Source organism: Vitis vinifera, chromosome 8 (assembly GCF_030704535.1).
Source record: "Vitis vinifera cultivar Pinot Noir 40024 chromosome 8, ASM3070453v1".
Lineage (NCBI taxonomy): Eukaryota > Viridiplantae > Streptophyta > Magnoliopsida > Vitales > Vitaceae > Vitis > Vitis vinifera.
This window is the reverse complement of record NC_081812.1, coordinates 11,351,366-11,374,553: the sequence shown is the minus strand read 5'-3', so window position 1 is coordinate 11,374,553 and position 23,188 is coordinate 11,351,366. Positions and strand designations below refer to the sequence as shown.

General features: G+C 32.3%; 1 protein-coding gene across 1 annotated transcript; it reads left to right on the top strand.

Annotated features, from left to right (window-relative positions):
- Nucleotides 1-1,544: 1,544 nt before the first annotated feature.
- LOC132254203 (uncharacterized) lies at nt 1,545-3,128 on the top strand. Its single transcript, XM_059739353.1, has 3 exons — nt 1,545-1,695; nt 1,791-2,652; nt 3,065-3,128. The coding sequence occupies exons 1-3, from the start codon at nt 1,593-1,595 to the stop codon at nt 3,126-3,128; spliced, it is 1,029 nt and encodes a 342-aa protein (XP_059595336.1). The 5' UTR covers nt 1,545-1,592.
- The last annotated feature ends 20,060 nt before the right edge of the window (nt 3,129-23,188 follow it).

Genomic DNA, 23,188 nt, shown 5'->3' with positions numbered 1-23,188 from the left:
TTTTTATGATTATCATGATTTAGTTTTATATCCAATTATGATTAATTTTTAATTTAGTAAATTTTTCATAAAATTAGATTTAGATTCAAAAAATTAACTTAGCTAAATTATTTAATTAGTTTAATTAACATGAACTAGTATATTTTGAATATGAAATATGTTCATTTTTATGATTATTGGGATTTTTTTTCATATGCAATTATGATTAGTTTTTAATTTAGTAAATTTATCATAGAATTAGATCTAGATTTAAAAAATTAACTTAGCTAAATTATTTAATTAGTTTAATTAATATGAACTACTATATATGGAATATTAAATATGTTCCATTTTTATGATTATCATGATTTAGTTTCATATCCAATTATGATTAATTTTTAATTTAGTAAATTTTTCATAAAATTATATTTAGATTCAAAAAATTAACTTAGCTAAATTATTTAATTAGTTTAATTAACATGAACTACTACATATGGAATATTAAATATGTTCAATTTTTATGATTATCATGATTTAGTTTCATATCCAATTATGATTAATTTTTAATTTAGTAAATTTATCATAGAATTAGATCTAGATTTAAAAAATTAACTTAGCTAAATTATTTAATTAGTTTAATTAACATGAACTACTATATATGGAATATTAAATATGTTCAATTTTTATGATTATCATGATTTAGTTTCATATCCAATTATGATTAATTTTTAATTTAGTAAATTTTTCATAGAATTAGATTTAGATTCAAAAAATTAACTTAGCTAAATTATTTAATTAGTTTAATTAAATATATGGAATATCAACTATGTTCATTCTTTATCATTATTTTGTACATTTCTCATATATTTAAATTTAAATATTGACTTGATTTTTGTTTACATTGAAATCACATTCAAGTGTATTTTTATTGCAATAGATTTAGCATGGCTAGTGAAGGTGGTTCTGCCCTGCCAGGGCGAGATCCGGCTTGGAAGTATTGTTTACCGATTGAGGGTAACCGAAATGGAACAATTTGTAATTTCTGTGGGTTGGTGATGAAAAGTGGAGGCATCACGCGATTCAAGTTTCATTTAATGCAAAAAGACCCGCATAACAACACCAAAAAGTGTCCGAGAGTGCCGCCCGAAGTGAAAGAAGAGATACGATTCCTAGTGCATGACAAAACAAAAGCAAAAGCAAAAGCAAAGAAAAATGCAGATATTGAAGAAATTCGTGCTCAATTACGTGGCACAATGGGGACTCATCATACACATTTGGTAGACGAAGATGATGATGATGAAGATGTTGAGAATGAAGATGTGTATATGTATCCGGCAGATATGCACCCAGATGAGCGGGATGCATATCGATCTGCAGTTCGTGCCTCGAAAGCATCAGAATGGGAATGTGAACAATATGAGAATATTGTAGGAAGTAAACGCAAAACGGGGGAGTCTTCACAGTCTACTGGATTACCGTCGATGATGCGAAAATCACATAGTATGCGACATTCGCAACAATCACCCCCTATTGCCCTTTCACTTTACAAGTCTTCTGTAGCAAAACAAAAAAATATCAAAGATATATTCAAGGGTGGTGCAATTAAAGAAACGATGGGACGCTTAATTAGCAAATTCTTCATTTATGAGAGCGTCGCACCCGCAAAAGCAAAGTCTCATCACTTCAAGAATATGATTATTGGTGCACAACAAGCTGGTAATTACTAATTTTTTAAATGTTATACTGTGTTATACTTTTAGTAAGTATAGTCTTTTGTGACATGTTTTACATTTTTTTTATATGAAGTGCAGGAATGGGAATCGAACCTCCATCTCCATTTGACATAAAGAACAAGTACTTGGAAATGGAGTACAGAGAAATGGAAGCTTATGTGAACCAACAAAGAGAAAAATGGAAGACATATGGGTGCACAATAATGTCAGATGGATGGACAGGGCCCACGAAATTAAGTATTATTAATTTCATGGTTTATTCTAAAGGGAGCACGGTCTTCCTTAAGTCAGTTGATGCATCGAACTATATCAAAGACCACAAGTATATATACGACCTATTGAAGACTGTTATCAAAGAAGTCGGTAAAGAAAATGTGGTCCAAATTGTCACAGATAATGGGTCGGCGTTCATGAAAGCAGGGAAACAATTGATGAAGAAGTATAACTTATACTGGACTCCGTGTGCGGCGCACTGCATCGACTTAATCTTTGAAGACATTGGTAAAAGACCCAGTGTTATCGAGGTGATAAACAATGCTCGCAAGATAACTAACTTCATTTACAATCATGGTTGGTTACTAGCACAAATGAGACTGTATTGTGGTGGAGACATTGTTCGACCAGGAGCTACAAGGTTTGCTACCAATTATATTGCTCTTGACAGTCTTCTTAAAAAAATGGTCGATTTGAAAAAATTGTTTATGAGTGATGATTGGGCACAACACAAGCTGAGTCGAACAAAACATGGACGAGAGTTGGAGCAATTATTGTTTGACCATGCGTATTGGGACAGAATGACAAATATAGTTTCATTATATGAGCCATTATACGTGGTGCTTCGACTTATGGATTCTGAAGTTGTTCCCACAATGCCATTTGTGTATGAGCTTATGCACGTGATGAAAACGAACCTTACGCGTCAAGGAGCTGGAGATTGGATGTTCAAAATAATACAAGATATTTGGGAGAAAACACTAAAACGTCCACTTCATGCAGCAGGTACTTAAGTACTATATATCTTTATAAGTTTTTACTCTGTATTTAATTTTGTTTAAAAAAATACTAACTCTACTTAATTTTATTGTAGCATACTTCTTGAATCCAAGATTTCAATATAGGCGTGGAGTTGGTAGTGATCCGGAACTACTTCAAGCGGTCCATGATGTTTTTGCAAAATTAGATCCAACTACTGAATCACTTGGTCAATTTGGAAATGAGGTAAATAAAAAACTGTTATTTGTCTATAAAACAATAATTTCATTCATCAATTTATTTGAACGTTTACTAACAAATATGATATTAACAAATTAAATGTTGAATACATAGCTTGTGCTTTTTCGAGATGCAAAAAGAGGATTCGGTGATCGAGTGGCAATTGCAGCAAGGTCAACCATGGTGCCCGGTGAGTCTTTGTAGGAAAAAATTGATTATCATTATTGTAAATTCACCACATAAGTATTTATATGATTATCAAATTGGTTGCAGCTGAATGGTGGTTTATGTATGGGAATCAAACACCTACATTGAGAAAGTTAGCCATCAAAGTTCTCTCACAAACTGCGTCATCTACTGCCTGTGAGAGAAATTGGAGCACGTTTGCTCTCATCCACACAAAGCAACGAAATCGTTTGGCTTACTCTCGATTGGAGCAATTAGTTTTTTGTTACTATAATATGAGGCTAAAGTTACGCGATATGGAGGCAGAAAATGATCGAGTTGCTGAAAAAGATTATCTTGATCTTCTTGACATTTCAGCCGAGGTGGGTGAAGAAGAAGATAATCAGTTGTTCCAATGGGTGAGACCTATACACTTGGATGACGAAGTTGGAAATCCCGATCCACGAATTGCTGCTCATGCTCGAGAATTTGGAGTTAATGTTGAACGTGTGTTGTCTGAAGAAGTTCACTCTGAAAGTTTTAGCAAAGATACTGATGATTCCCACCAAGAGATTGACTCCACAAGTGCTGGCCATAGTAGTAGACCTAGTGCTGGAGGTACTTCTGCTTCTGGTTACGATGGTTCAAGAGGTGGAACTGATGATGAAGGTGATAATGCGGGAGGAGATATTAATGAACGTCAACATAGTCAATATCCAGTCAGCCAATTCACCTGTGAAAATACTTTCACACACTGCACACAGGATGAAGACCATGGCTCTAGAAGAGCTGGTCCAGGCATAGGAGCTATTGGGAAGCCATATAGAGGAAGAGAACGAATGATGGAACCATATAATGAGGAGTTACTTTCAGGGAGTTTTGAATCTATGAGTATAGGAACTCAATTTAGTGACTCCTCGAATGAGGCTAATGTCTACCCTCCTCATGTGATGAGTTATGGTCAACCTTCAAGTTCAACAGATGAAGAGTATGGTATGTCGTGTTATTCACCTTCTAGACAAATGTCTTACCAAGTTCCATATCAGATGGAAGGAGGATTGGGCATTAACACATGGGTGAACTTTGAGTATCCTATCCATGTAGAGGCAGTAGGCAGGACTCAAGAGATATATGCATGGCATGTTAGAATTTTTAAGCAATATTATCGAGGCTCATTGAGTTGGTACCAATACTGTCTCCAACAGCAAGACGGCGTTCCTTCATCTATCAATCCCATTGAACCACATCGATCCTCATTTTGGTATTAAAGGGACATTGTAATGTAATGTGTACGAATTATTGCTATTTAATGAAATGAAGTATTTTATGTGACTTTATAATGAGAACAATTACAAAATTAACATTTCTTTAGATCGACATGATATAATTACATTTAATATCGCAAATTATATCATATGTATATCAATTTTTTCTACAAAACAACTTTAAAATGTCTATTATACTTCTAATTATATTATTATGAAGTTTTCTTTACATTTCCATGAGTTTTTAACAATTTTAAGCCTACCGATTTTTTTTTCCAAAATATCCGCCGATATATCTCCGATATATCTGTAAAATCGAAGTACCGATATATCCGTGATTACCGATATTTTCTTCCATGGTTACCATACACACTAGTGCACTCACCACAAAAACCTTATCCTAATGACCAGGATTAATCATCCATTCAATTAGGAGGTAATGTACTACAACATCAAATGAATTGTCTAATTCCAAAAACCAATTGTGAACGAATCATCTACTTGTAAGGAACTCATGACTTAAATCTTTTATGTAACTCCTAATGCACCAAAGTCATGTACAATGCAAAAAATGTCAAGCCAAAATTCTCATAAGATATAATGTATAAATTAAGGATAAATAAAAGTGCAACTACAATAATATGAAATAAATTTTAAATTTTAAATTTGTTACATCATGTCATATTTTTAAGTGTTATATCCTAACAAGGAATATGTCACATATTAGGTTTTTTGCCCTAGCTATAAAAACTCAAATTTTAGGTTTTTCATTATGATGATTCTTATTAGATTTTTTTGGAAAGAGATGAAGAAAACATTGAAGGATCTTGGTTGGGTCTTTTTCTTCTATTTATATTAATCCAAGTATTTTTTTTTTTTAACTTTCAAGAATGGTTCTTTACTTTTCTTTAATGGAATGTGTATGTGAAAACACACCTATAAGAGGTTAAAAAGTCATATTACGGTGTGAATCATGAAAACCTAGGGTTAAAGCCCATGAAAAATAATGGGTGTAATTGAAACAAAATAAAGGTCAGAGCATTAACATAGAAGTCAAAATGTCCTCTTATGTTAGTTTGAATTGGGAGATGATATAATTATCCATTTCTTTATACTAAGAATTCTTGATAATTTTTAATCTCTAGTTAGATGAGGTTTTGTCATTGTTATCTACATTAAGGCAAATCTACGCAAAATGGTAAAGGCTTAATTCTTAGACCTAAACCCATATTTCAAATTCATTTATTTATTTGGTATTTTATAATAGAACAAAATATTAAAAGTTGAAGCATGGATGCATCATTGAGTTATGGAACTCAGGCTAGTCTAATTTGATCTTATATTTGAAATATCTTAAGACTAACTAAAATTAGTATCCTTATTTTGCCTAAGATCCTATACCCGAAGTTGGATTGTGGAACCCCCAATCTTGAATCATTTGAATTAGTAATCAACAATTCTCTTGCAACTCAATTAGTCTTACCTTAGTCAAATCTAAATTCATTCAAATCAATTTTTTACATTCCCAATTCAAGAATCTAGCCAAAAAAAATAATTATTTTGACATAATTTGACAACTTCCATAGGCCAGTCTTAAAGACAATACAAGGAGTACTACCAAAGTTATAATGACTCTTTCTCTTCTTTTTTTTAACCAAAATGTTTACATAAAAAAGGCAGTCTTTTGATACAAAAGAGATTTATGGTCATTAGGGTAGAGGAAGTCGTTAATGAACTCTTAAAGTTCATAGGAACTTGTTAGAGCATCATGATAAACTCATTAAGATTTATAGGTTAATGTCAAGGCTATGATGGAGTTCCAAGCCAAGATATTGTCGCTTGAAGGGGAAGTAACTGACAAGGGTTCTCATTTGAGGCATAGTAGATGTTACATAAACAGCCTAAACAAACGTGTGATCCCAATAAAAATAGGTAAGTTACCATTACCACTATGTACATGTTGGGTGATGCAAAGCTATTATGGTGTACCAGAAGAGTGATGGTGTTTGAGTGTTATAGACCTCAAATCAACACATAGGAGACCCTTAAGAAAGAGTTGAAGGATCGATTCCTTCTCATGTTATAGCTTGTAGGGGAGAGTATCTAAATAAACTTAAGCATATTGAATCTATCAAAGACTATAACGAGGAGTTTAGTTATTCGATCTTGTCATCAAAGATATGTCATAGGTATAACAATGAGAGAAATAGAGGAACAGAGGAAAGGGAATATGCCACGCACAGCTTCTCATTAAAATAGCATATATAAATACAAGAGATTGTAACAGATTGGAAACGTATCCCTAAAGATAAGTGTAAGTTGTAACTTAAAATAAAAATTCAAAAATTAAACAAACTAAAGCAGTTACAACAATTTATGAGAAGAAATCGAGAGACATCTTTAATATGCCCCCTCAAGATTGGGGTCATGTGACGAGACCAATCTTGGATTTAAGTGAAAGAAACCGAGACTTGGGAAAAGGTTTGGTAAGGGCATCAGCAAGTTGATCATCACTTGAAACATGAGAAACACGTAAAGTGCCATTTTGAACTTGCTCACGAATAAAATGAAAATCAATGGCGACATGCTTCATCCTGGAGTGAAAAATTAGGTTTGAGCATAAGTTGGTTGCCCCAATATTGTCACAATAAATCACAGGGGATTGAGGAAGAACAATACCCAGTTCTGTCAAGAGAGAACTGACCCAGTTAAGCTCTGCAGCTATGGCAGCTACCGACCGATATTCAGCCTCCATAGAGGATCTAGCAACTGTTCTTTGCTTCTTGGAACTCCATGAGATAGGATTACGGCCAATGTAAACAACATAGGCACTAGTAGATGTGAGATCATCCTTATTTCCAACCCAGTCAGAATCGGAAAAGGCATGTAGAGAGAGGGGGGAGTCATGGTAAAGCTGAATGCCATCACTAGAGGAACCACATAGATAGTGCAGGAGACGTCTCACAAGGATCCAATGTTTTGTAGTCGGCTGATGCATGTATTGAGAAAGCTTGTTAACAGCAAAGGTAATGTCTGGTCGTGTGATCAGTAAGTATTGTAAGCTGCCAACAATTGTTTTATACTCTGTGGAATCCTTGAAGGAAGAACCTAAGTGCAATGTAATAGGACTGGTAGGTAATGGAGTATGTACTGGTTTAGCATCCATCATTTTTGTGTGAGTAAGAAGATCAACAATGTAACTTCGTTGAGAGAAGAGTATACCATGATCAGTTGGAATAACTTCCACACTAAGAAAATATGATAAGTGCCCCAGATCTTTTAGATAAAATTGGTGAGCAAGCAGTTGCATAAACTTGTGAACCATAGTATCATCATTTCCGGTAAGAATGATGTCATCCACATAAACCAGAAGATAGAGAAGGTTACCACCAGTGTTTAAAACAAAAAGAGATGTATCGACATGAGAATTGTGAAAACCCAAAGCAATAAGGAATTTGCGAAGCTCGTGGTACCATGCTCGTGGAGCTTGTTTAAGCCCATAAATTGCTTTCTGAAGCTTGCAAACATGAGTTGGATTATCTAAATCAACAAAACCTAGAGGTTGAGACGTATAAACATCTTCAGAGAGATGACCTTGCAAAAAGGCATTGTTTACATCTAGTTGTCGTAGAGACCAACCACGACTCACAGCAAGGCTAAGAACTAAATGGACTGTAGTAGGCTTCACCACAAGACTGAAAGTGTCATGATAGTCAATTCCTGGTCGTTGATGAAAGCCTTTCGCAACCAAGCGTGCTTTGTGCCTATCAACAGAACTATCAAAGTGACGTTTAGTTCGAAAAATCCACTTACATCCAACTATATTGTGAATAGAATCTGATGGGACAAGCTCCCATGCCCCATTTCGAACAAGAGCATCATATTCTTCAGACATGGCCCGACGCCATTTTGGATTTTTGAGAGCTTGGGTCATAGTGGTTGGTTCTACATCGCAAAGGTGAGAGAGTTGTGTGGAGAGATTAAGTTTCTGGATTGGTTTTCGAATGTTGTTTTTGGCTCTAATGGTCATTGAATGTGTGGGTGGTGGTTGTGAAGTTGTGTTAGGGACAGGGATAGATGTGTTTAGTTGGGTGTTGGGTGAAAGCATGGAGGTGGTTGGTTGGATTTCAGGTGAAGGAAGAGAGATGGTTGGTTGAATAGTAGACTTATGTGATATGTGTGGGGTTGTGTTGGTAGCAGGGAACGAAGCATCACATGAGAGCTGTCCTTGAGGTTGAACTGCAGATGGTGTGTTGAATGTCCCAGTGGAAGCTTGGTTGGTTGGAACTATGATGATGGGAGGAATTCATGTGGAGACAGTGTCGGGTTGTGGACAAGTAGATGGCATGGATAAATTAAGAGATGGGAAGACAGACTCAACAAATTTGATATGACGAGAGACATACATTCTAGATGTGGGAGGATGATAGTACAAATAAGCACTTTGAGTAAGAGAATAGCCGAGAAAAATACAAGGCTTGGAACGAGACTCAAGTTTGTGAGATGAATAAGAACGTAACCATGGGTAGCACAAACAACCAAAAATCCTAAGTTTAGAGTAGTTTGGGGGAGAGCCAAAAATGTTTTCATATGGAAATGATAGATTTAGTGTGGGAGTGGGCTTGCGATTTATTAGGTAAACAGCAATGGCAAAAACATGAGTCCAAAACGTTAAAGGAAGTGATGCATGAGAGAGGAGAGTGAGACCTGTTTCGACAATGTGACGATGACGTTTTTCAGAGTACCCATTGTGTTCAAGAGTGTGTGGTAGAGTAGTAAGGTGAGTGATCCCATGGGTAATAAGAAAAGTTTGAAGAGCCAAGTATTCACCACCATTATCGGAATAAAGTGTATGAATTTTCTTTTGAAAGTGTGTTTCCACAATGGCTTTAAATCTGATTAACACGTCTTTAACTTCATATTTTTGTTGAAAGGGATAAAACCAAATGTATTTAGTAAAGTGATCAACAAATATGACATAATATTTAAAACCGTTATGGGAGATAACAGGGGAAGTCCACACATCAGAGAAAATAATTTCAAGTGGTTGAGATGAGACAACAGTAGATGTAGAGAAAGGTAATTTATGGCTTTTATTGTAGTGACAAGCCTTACACAAAAAATCAGAGATAAGAGAGGAAGACAAATCTAACTGATAATGCAAAACAATGTGTTTTAAAATGGGAAAAGCAGGATGGCCTAATCTATGATGCCACTCAGAGGAAGAAGTTTTGACACTAGAAAAGGCTACTAATGGAGTTGTTGGGGAAGAGGAAACCGGTCATTCATACACCCCATCCTTCATGTGACCCTTCAAAAGGATTGCCCCCGTGCGAAGTTCCTTCACATGAAAAGAGGATGGTAAGAATTCAACAAGACATTGTTAGATGTACAAAATTGAGAAATGGAAATTAGATTTTTTCTCATGCTAGGGACACATAAAACATTGTCTAATTTAAATGATGTGTTATGAGTGGTAAAAGATATAGAACCAGTGTGAGTTATAGGAAGACTTGAGCCATCACCAATCATAATGTCATCGGAACCAGTGTAAGGTGTATGGAGAGATAGATTACTCAGGTCGGCAATGACATGATGAGAAGCACCACTGTCTAGTAGCCATTGCGGAGTGGAAGGAATAGTGTTGGTTGCAAAATGAGCTCGAGGTTGCCATGGTGTCAGAGTGTTGTTCACTGGTGCAACTGGAGTTGTATTGGGTTGATTTGGCACCAAGCGAAAAGAGGAACATCTCTTGGCAATGTGCCCCTGTATTCCACATATCTGGCAATAACCAAGATAAGGTCAAGAAGGAGGTCGTTGGCTGCGAGAAGAGTTTTGTCCAACGTTAGGAAACGCGGGGGAGCGATTATTGGTATTAGGTGAGGGATGCCAATCTGTTCTGTTGTTACTAGAGTGTGTTGATGGACGCCAACTTGTAGTGTTACGATTTGCAGGATTTGCTGAGGCTGGAAAATAAGAGGGTTCAGATTTTGCACCTTGAAGAGACGCTTCAAAATTTAGAAGCTTTTCGTGGAGCTTATCGAACATGATCATGGTATCGCGAGCTTGAACTGCACGTATAAGCTCTTTATAGTCATCCCCAAGACCATCAAGAATTTTTTCTATGAGGTCATCTTCATTCATTGGTGCCCCAAGAATAGCAAGTTCATCAACCCGACACTTCACCAATTGAAGAAAGTCTGTAATAGTTTGAGACCCCTTGGTTAGATTTTTAATTTGATCCTTTACCTGCTTGATGCGCCCTCAAGATGGCTTGGCATATGTGTTTTCCAGGATCAACCAAGCTTCTGCTGATGTTTTGGCTCTAGCAATGAACGAGATAATTGTGGGAGAAAGAGATCCAACTAAAGCAGTAAGGATCAGTTGGTCTTGTCTAATCCAGGTATTGTGAGTAGGATTTGGTACAGTGGTGTTGTTTTGAGTGATAGTGGAGGGTGGACAAGGTTTAGATCCATCTATATATCCTAAGAGGTCATAGCTGACAAAGAGAGTGTGGAATTGAAGTTTCCAAGCGATGTAATTGGTTGTGGCGAGTTTGAGTGGGGCTTGGGCAAAGATATTGATGGATATGAGAGATGTGTTTGGTTCATTTGTATTTTGAATAACAGGTGGAGAGTTGGAATTATTGGTTGTTGTCATGGTACTGGTGGCTGGAGAAGAGAGCAACAACAATTAAATGCTCTGATACCATATAACAATGAGAGAAACAGAGGAACAGAGGAACAAAGGAAAGAAAATATGCCACGCACAGCTTCTCATTAAAATAGTAGATATAAATACAAGAGATTGTAACAGATTGGAAACATATCCCTAAAGATAAGTGTTAGTTGTAACTTAAAATACAAATTCAAAAATTAAACAAACTAAAGTAGTTACAACAATTTATGAGAAGGAATCCGGAGACATCTCTAATAATATAACAATGAGAGAAACAAAGGAAGGGTAAGTTGTTAACTTGATATTGGGCTTCAAGGGTGGGTTGAGATTAAGCTAATGCCCACAACCATGATTGTAGCATAATACGTTATTAACTACAAATTAAGTACCGTTTCTTCCTCATGTTAGAAGGGAAAAGGGGAGTTATTAGAAGCAAAAACCAAAGGAGTCGTCCAAATCCTTCGAGAAGATTACATGGAAACTAGGTAAGGAAATATACAAGTCTGAAGCCAAAGCGATGGAAAGGAGAAATGGAATGCACTTATGGCTTTCTGTTTAGTTGGGTGACTGGAAAATTATAGTTAGCTCACTCGATGTGTCTTTAGATAATTTCGACATGATACTTGGCAATGAGTTCTTCATCAAGGCCATGGTGGCTTTGCTGGCATACTGAATAGATTAGTAGTGATGGCTTCAAAATTCCTTTCTTCCAACTTTAAAAAGATTAAAAGCGATGACCCAACTTCGAAACCAGTGATGTGACTCTTAGAATTGTGGAGAAATTAAAGCCTAAAATCATATTCTATTTTGACTATTACTGGGACACATAACACCCGTTAGTGTTGTCAAAATTGGGTTACGGTACCAGTCCTAGTAATCAAAATCAATTTGCCTTGCCTCACAGGTATAATTAGATTCATTTTCTCCGAATCAAACTCAAGAATGATAGTTTTTTATATTTATAAATTACTTTTTGGAGTAAAAACAAGCTCTACCGAACACGACAACAATCAAATCAAATCTACCTCACCATGCAATGTCATGCGGCCATGCCATGAAGATGTTGTAATGGGTCCAGATCTGCACTAAGCTGAATGTGAAGTAGGAAGTATCAAGGACGGGCCAAACTGACCACGTACTGGGGAAGCCACCATGTGAGCAGGTGTGAACATTAAGGTTGGTGAAAGAAGGGCAGTCCTCATCATTGGTTGTACACTAGAAAGCCAGCATTTTCCTCGTATTTCATGGGCCTGAGATAGAAGAAATTCATTGGTTGCAAACCACAGGACGTGGTTCCCATGATTGACTGAAAACCACAGTTCTTTGAGTAGGGTGGACATGTTGGACCCTGTGTTGAGCTTTGATGAGAGCATTTGGTATTGTGAGGCAAAAACCACGCTGGCTACTAACCGGCCTGCTAATGGCAAACACTTCTATCATTTTAGTGTCGGTCCGGAGGTGCAAATCCTGCAATTGTGCACGCCCAATGCAAATCCTGTAATTTGTTGGTCAACGTTGGGACACTCCAGACAAGGTTGTGCCGGCCATTCATGATAATCTACCCCAAATTTCGGTATCATTCATAAAAGTTAATGCTTAATAAGGTAAGATAACTTCTTAAAATTTAGATGTTTCCGAAAAAAACCAATACAAATTTTGAGCGATTATCTTAAAAATAACTAATATTTTATATATATATATATATATATATATATATATATATATATATATATTTTGTCAAATATACCATATTTAATCATTCAGGTACTAATTTTAATCATTTTTGATATTATCTTTGAATGATAACTATATGAAACTTGAATTATTTTTAAAGGATTTCTATTTTGTAATTATTTTTATATGAGCGGTATGAAAACTCATTTTTTCCTTTAATAATTTATGTCTTTTAAGTGTTTAATTTGATTGTTTTTTTTTTTTTTGAATTTGAGGCGTAAATTCTTTTTCATTTGTAATCTTTGGACATGGTGCAAATTATATATAATTTTATTTTTTTTATAATCCTCTTTTCATTATAGACTTTGTGGAATGATTATGTTTCGATTAAGGGGGTTGTTTTTAGTGTTTCTCTATGACATCTTTGCATTTCTTTGTATGCTTCCTACATATATTAGAACCTTTTTTTTACATTTCTTTTTTACAAATTACTTTTGTTTACTCATTAAAAAAATAATTAATTATTTTTAAAATTGTTAAATTAACACATTTACTTTCGCATTAAAATTGAATAATGAGCTTATAAAAAAAATATGCAAAAATGAAATAGGCAACTAAGACAAATGACAATTAAGATTTCAAAAAAAATATTTATTTTTAATTGTTATTTTTAATTTTAAGTTATAATATTAAACTATTTTACCTAACATATTTAATGTGTTTAGTAGCTTAATTAAATCATATTAAATCATTAAATCAGTGTACTAAACATCTCCCTACTCAAAACCCAAACCGCTATCTGTCAACCAGCTCATCCTAAGTTGCTTTGAGTTGCATAGGGTGGTCTTCTTTTGTATACAAAATTAAAAATAAACTTTGGTGGTATTTGTTTTTTTTTTTGCTTTTTGTTGAAAGTAATTTGTTTTCAAGATATAAATTGTTTGTTTTTTTACTTTTTCATAACTTATTATAAACTTTTTACTAAATAGAAAAAACCAAAATATGTAGCTTTTTCTAAATAAAAAAAATAACATATTAGTTTTTATTTACTTTTTAATACTTAATATAAATAAAATACTATAAAAACAAACAATCTAATATTTAACACTATTAAGCATTAAGGTTCTATTTAAAAATAAGTAAAAAAACAAACATCACCTTTAAATCCAAAATCTCTTCATCTTTAAGATATTATAGTATGTAATAATTTGCTGACAAGTATTTTAATGGTTTCACAATAATTTTATTTTTTTTTATGCCAAACAATATCTAGTTTTAAATTTTCATTGCCACCTATAAGCAAAAAAAGTTCATAACATGATTAAACCTAAACTAATAGGTGTGCGCAGTTCTGAAACCCCAAAAGGTTTTAATTTAGACATTAGCCCAACACTATGGAACCAAACCAGGCCCAATTTCTGAAACGTTGGTTGGCCCTATACCCTAGGTTCATTCTAAGATGCAAAAATTAACACAAGGGTTCAATGGCCTCAGCCACAAAGCCCTCAACGACTGAGATTATATATATGCAATCCCAGTTGATACATTGAATCAATGTATTCTTGGTTTACCAGGCCATTAATTCTTGAAGGCTTCAAAAAAAAAAAACTAGAGATCCACATCACTACCCACACGATTCATTGAACTGGGAGCATAGGGACACTAAAAAGTAAAAACAACAATATTGTTTGGCTTGCTAACAGCATGGAGTTTTTGTTGACATAAACACACTACCTCACACCTCAACTCTGCAGAAATCCAGGAATCATTTTGTCTATATCACTGCAATCCCGCGCAGATTGTCGCAATTATATGATTATATAATTTATATTGTGTTTCGCCTTAAGGCTTAGACCACCAAATAGTGCTCCGGCCCCTTGCACCATATATATATGGCGCGTCATTTCACTGGTGACCTATGCGAATGCGTCATGGATAAAGAGATGGTAAGTCCGGGACTCATTGAATGGTGCCCCATCATCCCACATATCCTTAATGTTGGCCATATAATTCTATGATTATGAGGCACCAATATGGTGTTTGTGGTACAAGGAGTGAATGTTCAGACGACAGCTTCCTAAGAGAATTCAAGTATGAGAGTGAGAGAAAGTGAGCGTCTTCTACTCTTTTGTTGTTGGTCAAAGCATATTAAGAAACGAGGGGCATAACATAAGGTAGTGCCACATGAGTCAGGCATCTTTTGAAAATGTTCCAAGGCATGTGAACGCTAAACAAGTAGAATCCCCCACTCTCCCATGTCCTGAATGAGACCACCCGCCACTCATACGCGCCTACATGGGCTTGTAGGCTTGAACCCCAGCTGGTGGGGACGCACCCCACGCAATGGTTGGAATGTGTTCTCACGCGGGTGCAGGGGGCTTGGCTCTGCTGGCTGTTGCTGCCCCCCCTTTTTTTTAGTGTATGATGCACAAAAAGCAATGAAGAAAGCAGGAGATGAGAAAGTTGATAAAGTTATTGATACTTTTTTTTTTTTTTCCTTTTTTTTTGTAAATTTTGAGACTTCTAGGTCAACCTTTCTCATGTCCCCTTAAAATATTAACATGAGGATGGTTTGTCTATGTAAACGGAAAGAGATTTCTCACACAAGTTCAGGATGTTAAGAAGGGTGGCCGCTCATCCACTTGATCCCCTACCGGCCAAGAAGGGTGGCCGCTCATCCACTTGATCCCCTACCGGCCTTTGTCCACTTCATTTGGATTCTTGTAGACCCACATGACTCATCTGAATCCTGGCTTGGCTAAGTTGATGCTTAGCTCAATTACGTATAAGTGAATTCCATTGGGGGCATGACCCCACTCCGCACCAACTCCACCACAAACACTACTTGATTGAGATTGGATGCGTTGTGATTAATATTTTGACAATGCACCCATTTATATATCCATCTTCACAAAGCCTCTTGTGCCTAATTCCTAATGCCTAATGCCTAATGCCTAATGCCTAATGCCTATGCAGTATGGACTTGGTCTTTTTGCAACCACTTGTGGCACTAGCTCGATTTTCTTGATGATTGCACACCTTGTATATATTAGCTACATTTGCACTGCACATATGTCGTGTGAAAACACATTTGCGCCCCAACTTGTCCATGTGTCCTCCAAGCCTACCCATAGCGTATGTCATGTAAGGGCTTTGAACTTCTGTTTTCTCGGATTGAAAAGTCAAGGACAGGAAAATGGCACCGCCTTCCTCGATGAATACAGGGTAGAGGAAAATTAAGGCATGGTTGAATCTTAGTTGCTGAAGGCTTGTAACTTCTAAAATTCCACTAATAATGCTCAAGAGAAGGCGGCCCCGGTCCCAGACAAGTAGAATACAATTTGAGTGGGACTTTTCATTGAAGCCCTCCAGGGAAAGTGCGAGAGAACAGCTCTTTTGATCAACCTGGCACAAATTAAATATTTAGTCAGAAGTAAACAAATAGAGAACCCAAATTCGGCCCACATGAATGAGAAAAATAAATCCAGACTCAGATTGCCTTCATTCTCCCTGTAAATAATTCTGTGGCAATTGGGTCAGTACCCCTCACACCCAATAATGACCAACCCCAGCTTGGCATCTCAGCATTAGTTGTACAGATGAAATATAAAACTGCAAAAAGTCGGTTTTGATCTTTGAAAGACTCCACTGCCAGCTGTAAATAGTCACATGATGCAAAGTCCAATCACTTTCCCAATGGGTTTCGTCTCATACTTGCCAGTTAGCCAGTTACCTCCCAAGATCCTGCCTGTAATTTTTAATTCTATGTGTGGGTCAAGCGATGAAAAATAAAGATCTCTCAGCCGGTCGGCCCAACCCATCAACCCTAAGGTTATGTTTTGTCCAGAAAATTTTAAGAAAAATGTAAGGAAAAGAAAAAAAAAATTATTGAATTTTTTTTTTTACTTCAAATTCATTTTATTTATTTTAACTCATTAATATAAAAATTAAATAATTTTAAAATATATAAATTTTTAATTAATTTTAATTTTATATATATATATATATATATATTTTCATAGAACAACTAAAAATAAAAAAATCATTTTTTTTATACTTTTTTATTTAATATTTTCCGGAACCAAACATAACATAAAGCTGTCACCTCCTTTACTAGAATGATCATAGACAATTATCTTAAATCTTGAAAATCTCTTTAACATTCCATGGATGAAGATGTAGATATAGGGTCAAAAACCCCATAAAAAAAAGAAAGTTGTATGTATCAGTTGTCAATTTTGGAAGAGTCTAGTCCCAGAAAATCAAAGGTATGTCCACGTACTTTCTTAAATCCACAATACTTGGCCATGAAATGAGACAGAAATAAACACGTGGACGGCTAGCATGCGTGAATATAAAATTTGTTGAGTATTGTTTTTGAAATCAGCTTCTTAATCATTGAATTTAACTTTGTGTATAGGCACAGCTGAGTGAGACCTCGTAAGGTCACGACACACGACTCATAGCATATGCCCTTTACCAAGTCTTTATAAGCATATGCTCATTGTTTGAATTCTCGAAGCGTCGCCCTTTTCCTTTGAAAATTCAAACGCTTTGTACCCTCTTTTTTAGATTCTTCTCCTGATAATGTCTACGGCGTGATCTGTGCTTAGATTTTTTTTTTTATTCTAAAATAATTTCCATATAAAATATAGGAAATGTTTATGCAGAAAATGTAAATTTATATTATATTCTTAAATTTTATTTTAAATTTTAAAGAATTAAAACATTTCTAATATCTTAATACCACGTTTAGTTCCTGGATAATTTTCTCATATTTGATTTCAACAAAAAAAATATGAAAGAAAATATAATATAATTAAAAATTTATATAGTTTTAAATTACTTGATTTTTATGTTAAAAAAATCGTGTAAAATATAAAAATAATTTATTATATTTATTAAATCACTAAAAAATTAATACCATTGATGTTGATGATTTTCTTTTTCCATTTTGATATAACTTAAATTTCGCCTAAGTAATTGGTTTTGACATTAAGGAATATTTTAGATGCAATGAATGATATCTTTTCTTTTCTTTCTCTTTATTTTTTCCTTATTTTCCCTTGTGAAGATTCTTAATCATGAAAAACATTGAATGAAGTTTTGACTTAAACAAAAAATTCTAAATATTTATGGATAATTTCTCATTTCAATGAGTATTTGTAATTATAAAAAATTGATTCTAGCATATTGTGGTATCTTCATCCATGCAACTTGGACTTCAAGTTGGATATGTGGTATTACAAAACATTAATTATAGATTGAAGTGTTGATATCTTCATCCATGCAACTTGGACTTCAAGTTGAGCAGCATAATGGTTTCCTTATTTATTTAAGATTTGAAGAAATTTTATTCTCGTACCATTGTCCCAAAAATGTAATAGTGGGATTGTTGGTGATTTGGAGATACAATATTCCATCACATGGTATATGAAGAGGTTTTTGGAGAGAGTGCTCACCCCTAGGGTTCACTCATAGAACTTATTTCCATTGTATTAAAGGAGGCAAAGAAAAATGGAGAATATCTTCACCTTTTGAGCAATGTGATTTTCAAATTGATTAAAAGTGCATTCGATAGTCATTATAGAAAGTGTTTCTAACCTCGGGGTGCATTTAATAGTCATTCTAGAAAGTATTTCTAACATATAGAACACTTGAAATTTTTCATCTTTCAAGAATTAAAAATGTTAGAAGCATTTTTTATAATTACCGTCAAATGCACTCTAAATTGTCTGAATGTTGACTTAGTGTTTTTATTTAAAATATTTTTAATAAAAATATTTTTTTTAAATGTTTTTAGGAATATTTTCTATCAAGTATTTTTTTCAAAAACAAAAAATAAATAATTTTTCAACATTATAAATGGTTTTTAAAATTTTACCATGCATCATATAATTTTTAAAAATACTATCAAACAGACTCTTAATATTATCCATTATATTAAAATCATGTTTGGTATGTAGAAATGAAAACTAGAAATGTCTTATAAGTGATATTTCAATTTATTTCTATAAGGTATATTGATTTATTTCATGCAAGTTATTTGAAAAGGAAAAAAAAGAAAACAAAAAACGACTTGTTTGGATAAATTATTTTTAATTTTTTTATTTTATAAAGAATTTATAAATTTAATTTATCGTAATATAAACTAAATTTAATTCAAATATTATTAAAAATACTTTTTAATTATAAATAAATTAAAAAAATAAATAGTTTTTAATAAATAAAAAATATGAATATTAATATTACAATAAAATCATAAATTATATTTTTCTATAAATATTATAAAAATTATATATATTAGCATCATCCTCAAAGAATCATAACTGGTTTATTTTTAAAAAATTAAATAATAATCGCTTCATTTTAAATGAATTTAAAAACAATTAAAGTTTTATTTTTTAAGGTATAAATAAGCCAAGTTTTTCCTCTGTATACATTTAGTAAACAATTTTTGGGTAGAGTATTTTGAAACTTTTTATTTAGTTAATTAATTAATTAATTGATGTTTTAAATTTTAAATTATTCAAAGCATTAATTATGTCTCACTTGATTTAAAATATAGCTAGTAAAAAAAATTAGAAAATATAATTATGTGTATAGAAAAAATAGTAAAGTCATGACTTATATGTATTAATTTTGGTTTATTATTTTTTATAGTGATTATATATAATTTTTAAGTTTCAAATTATTTTTGAAAAATTATTTAACTCACTAGTAAATTCAATATAAAGTCTCATTTGATTTGAAATTCATTGCTTTAATGAAAAAAAAATCAGAAAAAAAATATGGTTTTATGAAAAATAAAATAAAAACAATAGAATTATTCTAAACCAATTTTTATCATAAATTTATATTTATTTGATCACTATTTGAATTTTAAATTGTTTTTCAAAATCATTAAACTCATTAGTAAATTCAACATATTAAGTTTTGCTTAGTTTGAAAATTTATCTGGTGACAAAATTCACAAAGTTATGATTACATATAAAGAAAAATTTACTGGTCATTTAAAATGAATTTAGGTTTGTTACTTTCTAGAGTTAATTTGATAGATGTTGAGTTCTATGACTTTCTAATATTAATTGAATCAGTTTTTGAGTTTCAAATTATTTATAAAAATTAATATATATATATCAAGAGTTGCTTTATTTGGAATTAATTTATTTACAAAAAAATAGAGAAATTAAAAAAAATCATTAAAATATATATAATTCAAAGGAATATTATATTTTAAGATTTTTTGTTATATTGACATTGGATGTCGAAGAGAGAATGAAAGAAGAAATATATCATGTTCTATTTTATTTATTTATTTTAAATTTCTTCATATTTTCTTTTTGTTTTTAAAAGCTAAGTGAAAATAACTTTTACTTGTTTTTTAAAAATTATTGTTAAATACAAGCAAATAGTGTTGTAAATTTTTAAAAGCAATTTTTTAAAAAATAATTTTTTTTTTCAAATCACATTTTCAACACAAGATTTTATCATTCAGCAACAAACAAAAAAAAAACAACCACTCTTAGAAGAATTTTTAAATGAAAATAAAAAATTATTTTAAGTTAAACATAATTTGAGAGTTTTTTTAAATGAAACTAAATAATTATTTTAAACCATATGTATAGATGCTATTGTTTTCTTCTTCTTTTTCTTTTCCATTGTTATTAACATTGAAATGAAAAAAAGATATCATTCCAACTTTTCATTCCTAGTGCATCCAAACATAAGAATTAAAATCATCAATTTCATTCATATTCAAAGAAAAATAACAATACAAACAAAATATTTATTTTCATTCATCATTCTTATAGATTAAGTCAACTAAAATAAGGTTTGATATTGGTCTTGATTTTGCCATCTAGCTAGAGAGTATGTTTTTAAAACCCAAGGTTTAATAATTTTTACCATTGCCTTAATTCCATGATTTCCATCAAAGTGAACATAAATGAAAATATACATCTAAATTTACTAAGCCTAACTCTAGTTGTTTCAAACAAAAAATGGGAATTGGTGGAGAGAATAAACCCTATAACCTACTCTTAGTGAATAACACTTCTCACTATGATCTCAAAATGGTAACCATTATGGACATGAGTAAACATGTCTAACACCTACAAAACCAACCTTTAACGTATTTAAAGAAAATGTGACTTATATTTGTTATTTGAATAATGTCATGCTTGGTAGGAACATTATTTGAAGACTAAGAACTTGTTTGATAACTATTTTCAAAAATAGGTTTTTAAAATAGTTTTTAGAAACTATTCTCTAATATTTTGTAAAATAAAAGTCTATTTAAAAACCTAAAATGTTTTTAACATATTTTAATACTTTTAAATATATTTTAAAAATAATTTATATATAATGTTTTATTTTTAATTATTTTACATGTTTGTATAATTATAATTTAAAACAATCCTTAGAAAAGCAAGTTAAAACAACATAAAGATATTATCTAAAAACATCATATTTTATGTTCTTAAGAATAAAAATAGAAAACAATTTTTTTATTATCAAACATGCTTTCTTGTTTTTTTGTTTTAGAAATCAAAAAATTGTTCTAAAAAACGGTTATCAAAGAGACCTTAACTCATTGCTAATGTTGTTAGCCACACTAATAGTTTTGAGTTCTTTTACTCAAAAAGTCTATACAATGCAAGGTTTGATAGTGCTCTTGGTTCTATGATCTATTTTCCAATGTCTATTATTTTTATTAGATCGTGAAGAATAAATGAGTTATTTTAAACATTTAGATAATTTTTTTCTAAACCTAGCACATGACCCGAGTCAACTTGTCAATATTTTTGTTGATCATGCTTATAATATTGAACTCTTTAATCACAAAGCTTACACATTCCAATAGCTATTAGTCTTCAATTTGTAACTAAGTTTTACTTATATTCTTTTAATCCTTTTAATTTCTACATCAATACTTCATGGTTCCAAATCTCTTTTTCTTCCTTTAAGTGAAAATAACCATTATATGACAATACTTTTCTAAACATTTATTAGTTCAATATTTCATTGTGCAATAAATAGAATCATACACACCCTATCAAGTTGGCTATTCATTTTAAATTTCTATTCATACTAATTAATATTCCCTTGGCCCCTCAACATCCACCATCAATACTCTATTGCATCTTTTATCTCAATTCCATCTATCCTCCTTTTTTTAGTTAAAACAATATCATAATAGTTACTAGCCTCTTCTTACTAAGAACCTACCATTTCATTAAACACTTTCGAATTTAATGTTTTATCGAATATTAATCAACATGAAGCTTGCATATGGCTTAAAGTTGTAGTTTTGTTGACTAATGACCCAAAAAAACCAACTATCAACACTCATTTTCATCCTTCCTTTCAAATCCCTCTTTCTTTCTTTAAGTTGTGATTAACCATTTTTTAGTTAAGAACCTATCAGATGTTTTTCTTAATAATTTTGAGTTTAATGTTTCATTGGTCGATAATTAGAGTCATACACACTATAAAGCTTTTTGTTGATCTTATATTAGCAATTAAGTTGGTTGATATTCTCATAACTCCCGATGTCCACTATTACCACTTGAATTTTGTCTTCTCTCTAATATCCTTGTATATTTCCTTTAAGCTAAAACAATAATCATAATTATGACTCAATACCTGTTCTAGTTAAGAACTTATCATTTTTTAAAACAATTTTAAGTTCAATGTTTTGTTATACATTTACTATGATTCTTCATACAGTCTTAAATTCATGATTGAACTAACTAATATTCACTTAACTACTAAGTTAACACTAACACTCTTATCTTCCTATCGGATCCCCATTTATTTAATGTAAAACGATCATCCTTACTATAACTCATTTTCTAGGTAATAACGCAAGAGAAAAAATTATATTTTTTAAACACTTTTTGAGTTCACCTTTTCACTGTAAAACTGTTTAATATTTAATTGTGCATTAATTAGAACCTTAGACATTATGATGTTGGCTATTGGTCTTAAAATTGTGATTAAGATATGCTATATTCTCTTGTCCTTTAAAGGCCCATTATAAAAGGTTCATCTCCAACCCTTTTTTTAAGCACCTTTTGTCTTCATTTAAGTTAAAACAATCATATGTTAAAAACCCACATAAAAAATATTTCTTTCTCTTTAAAACACTTTTAAATTTAACATTCGATTGTACTATATACAATAAAAATGACTTTTATGTTAAAGTCTCTCATTAAATTGACCAATATTTTCTCTAATCTCTTGACCTCACTATCCGTGATCTAATTTCATTTATACCATGGCTAAGCTCTTCCGATTAAGAGCCTAAGCCAAAAAAAAGACTCTAATAATTTTTGCACCCTAATTAGGATCCAACAAAAATCGAGTTGACAATCCATTATCAATGCTCTAATTTTATCATTTATCTCTAATCTCTTTGTTTCCATTTAAATTAAGGCAATTATTGTTATTAAAACTAATATTTTTTGGCAAAACAAT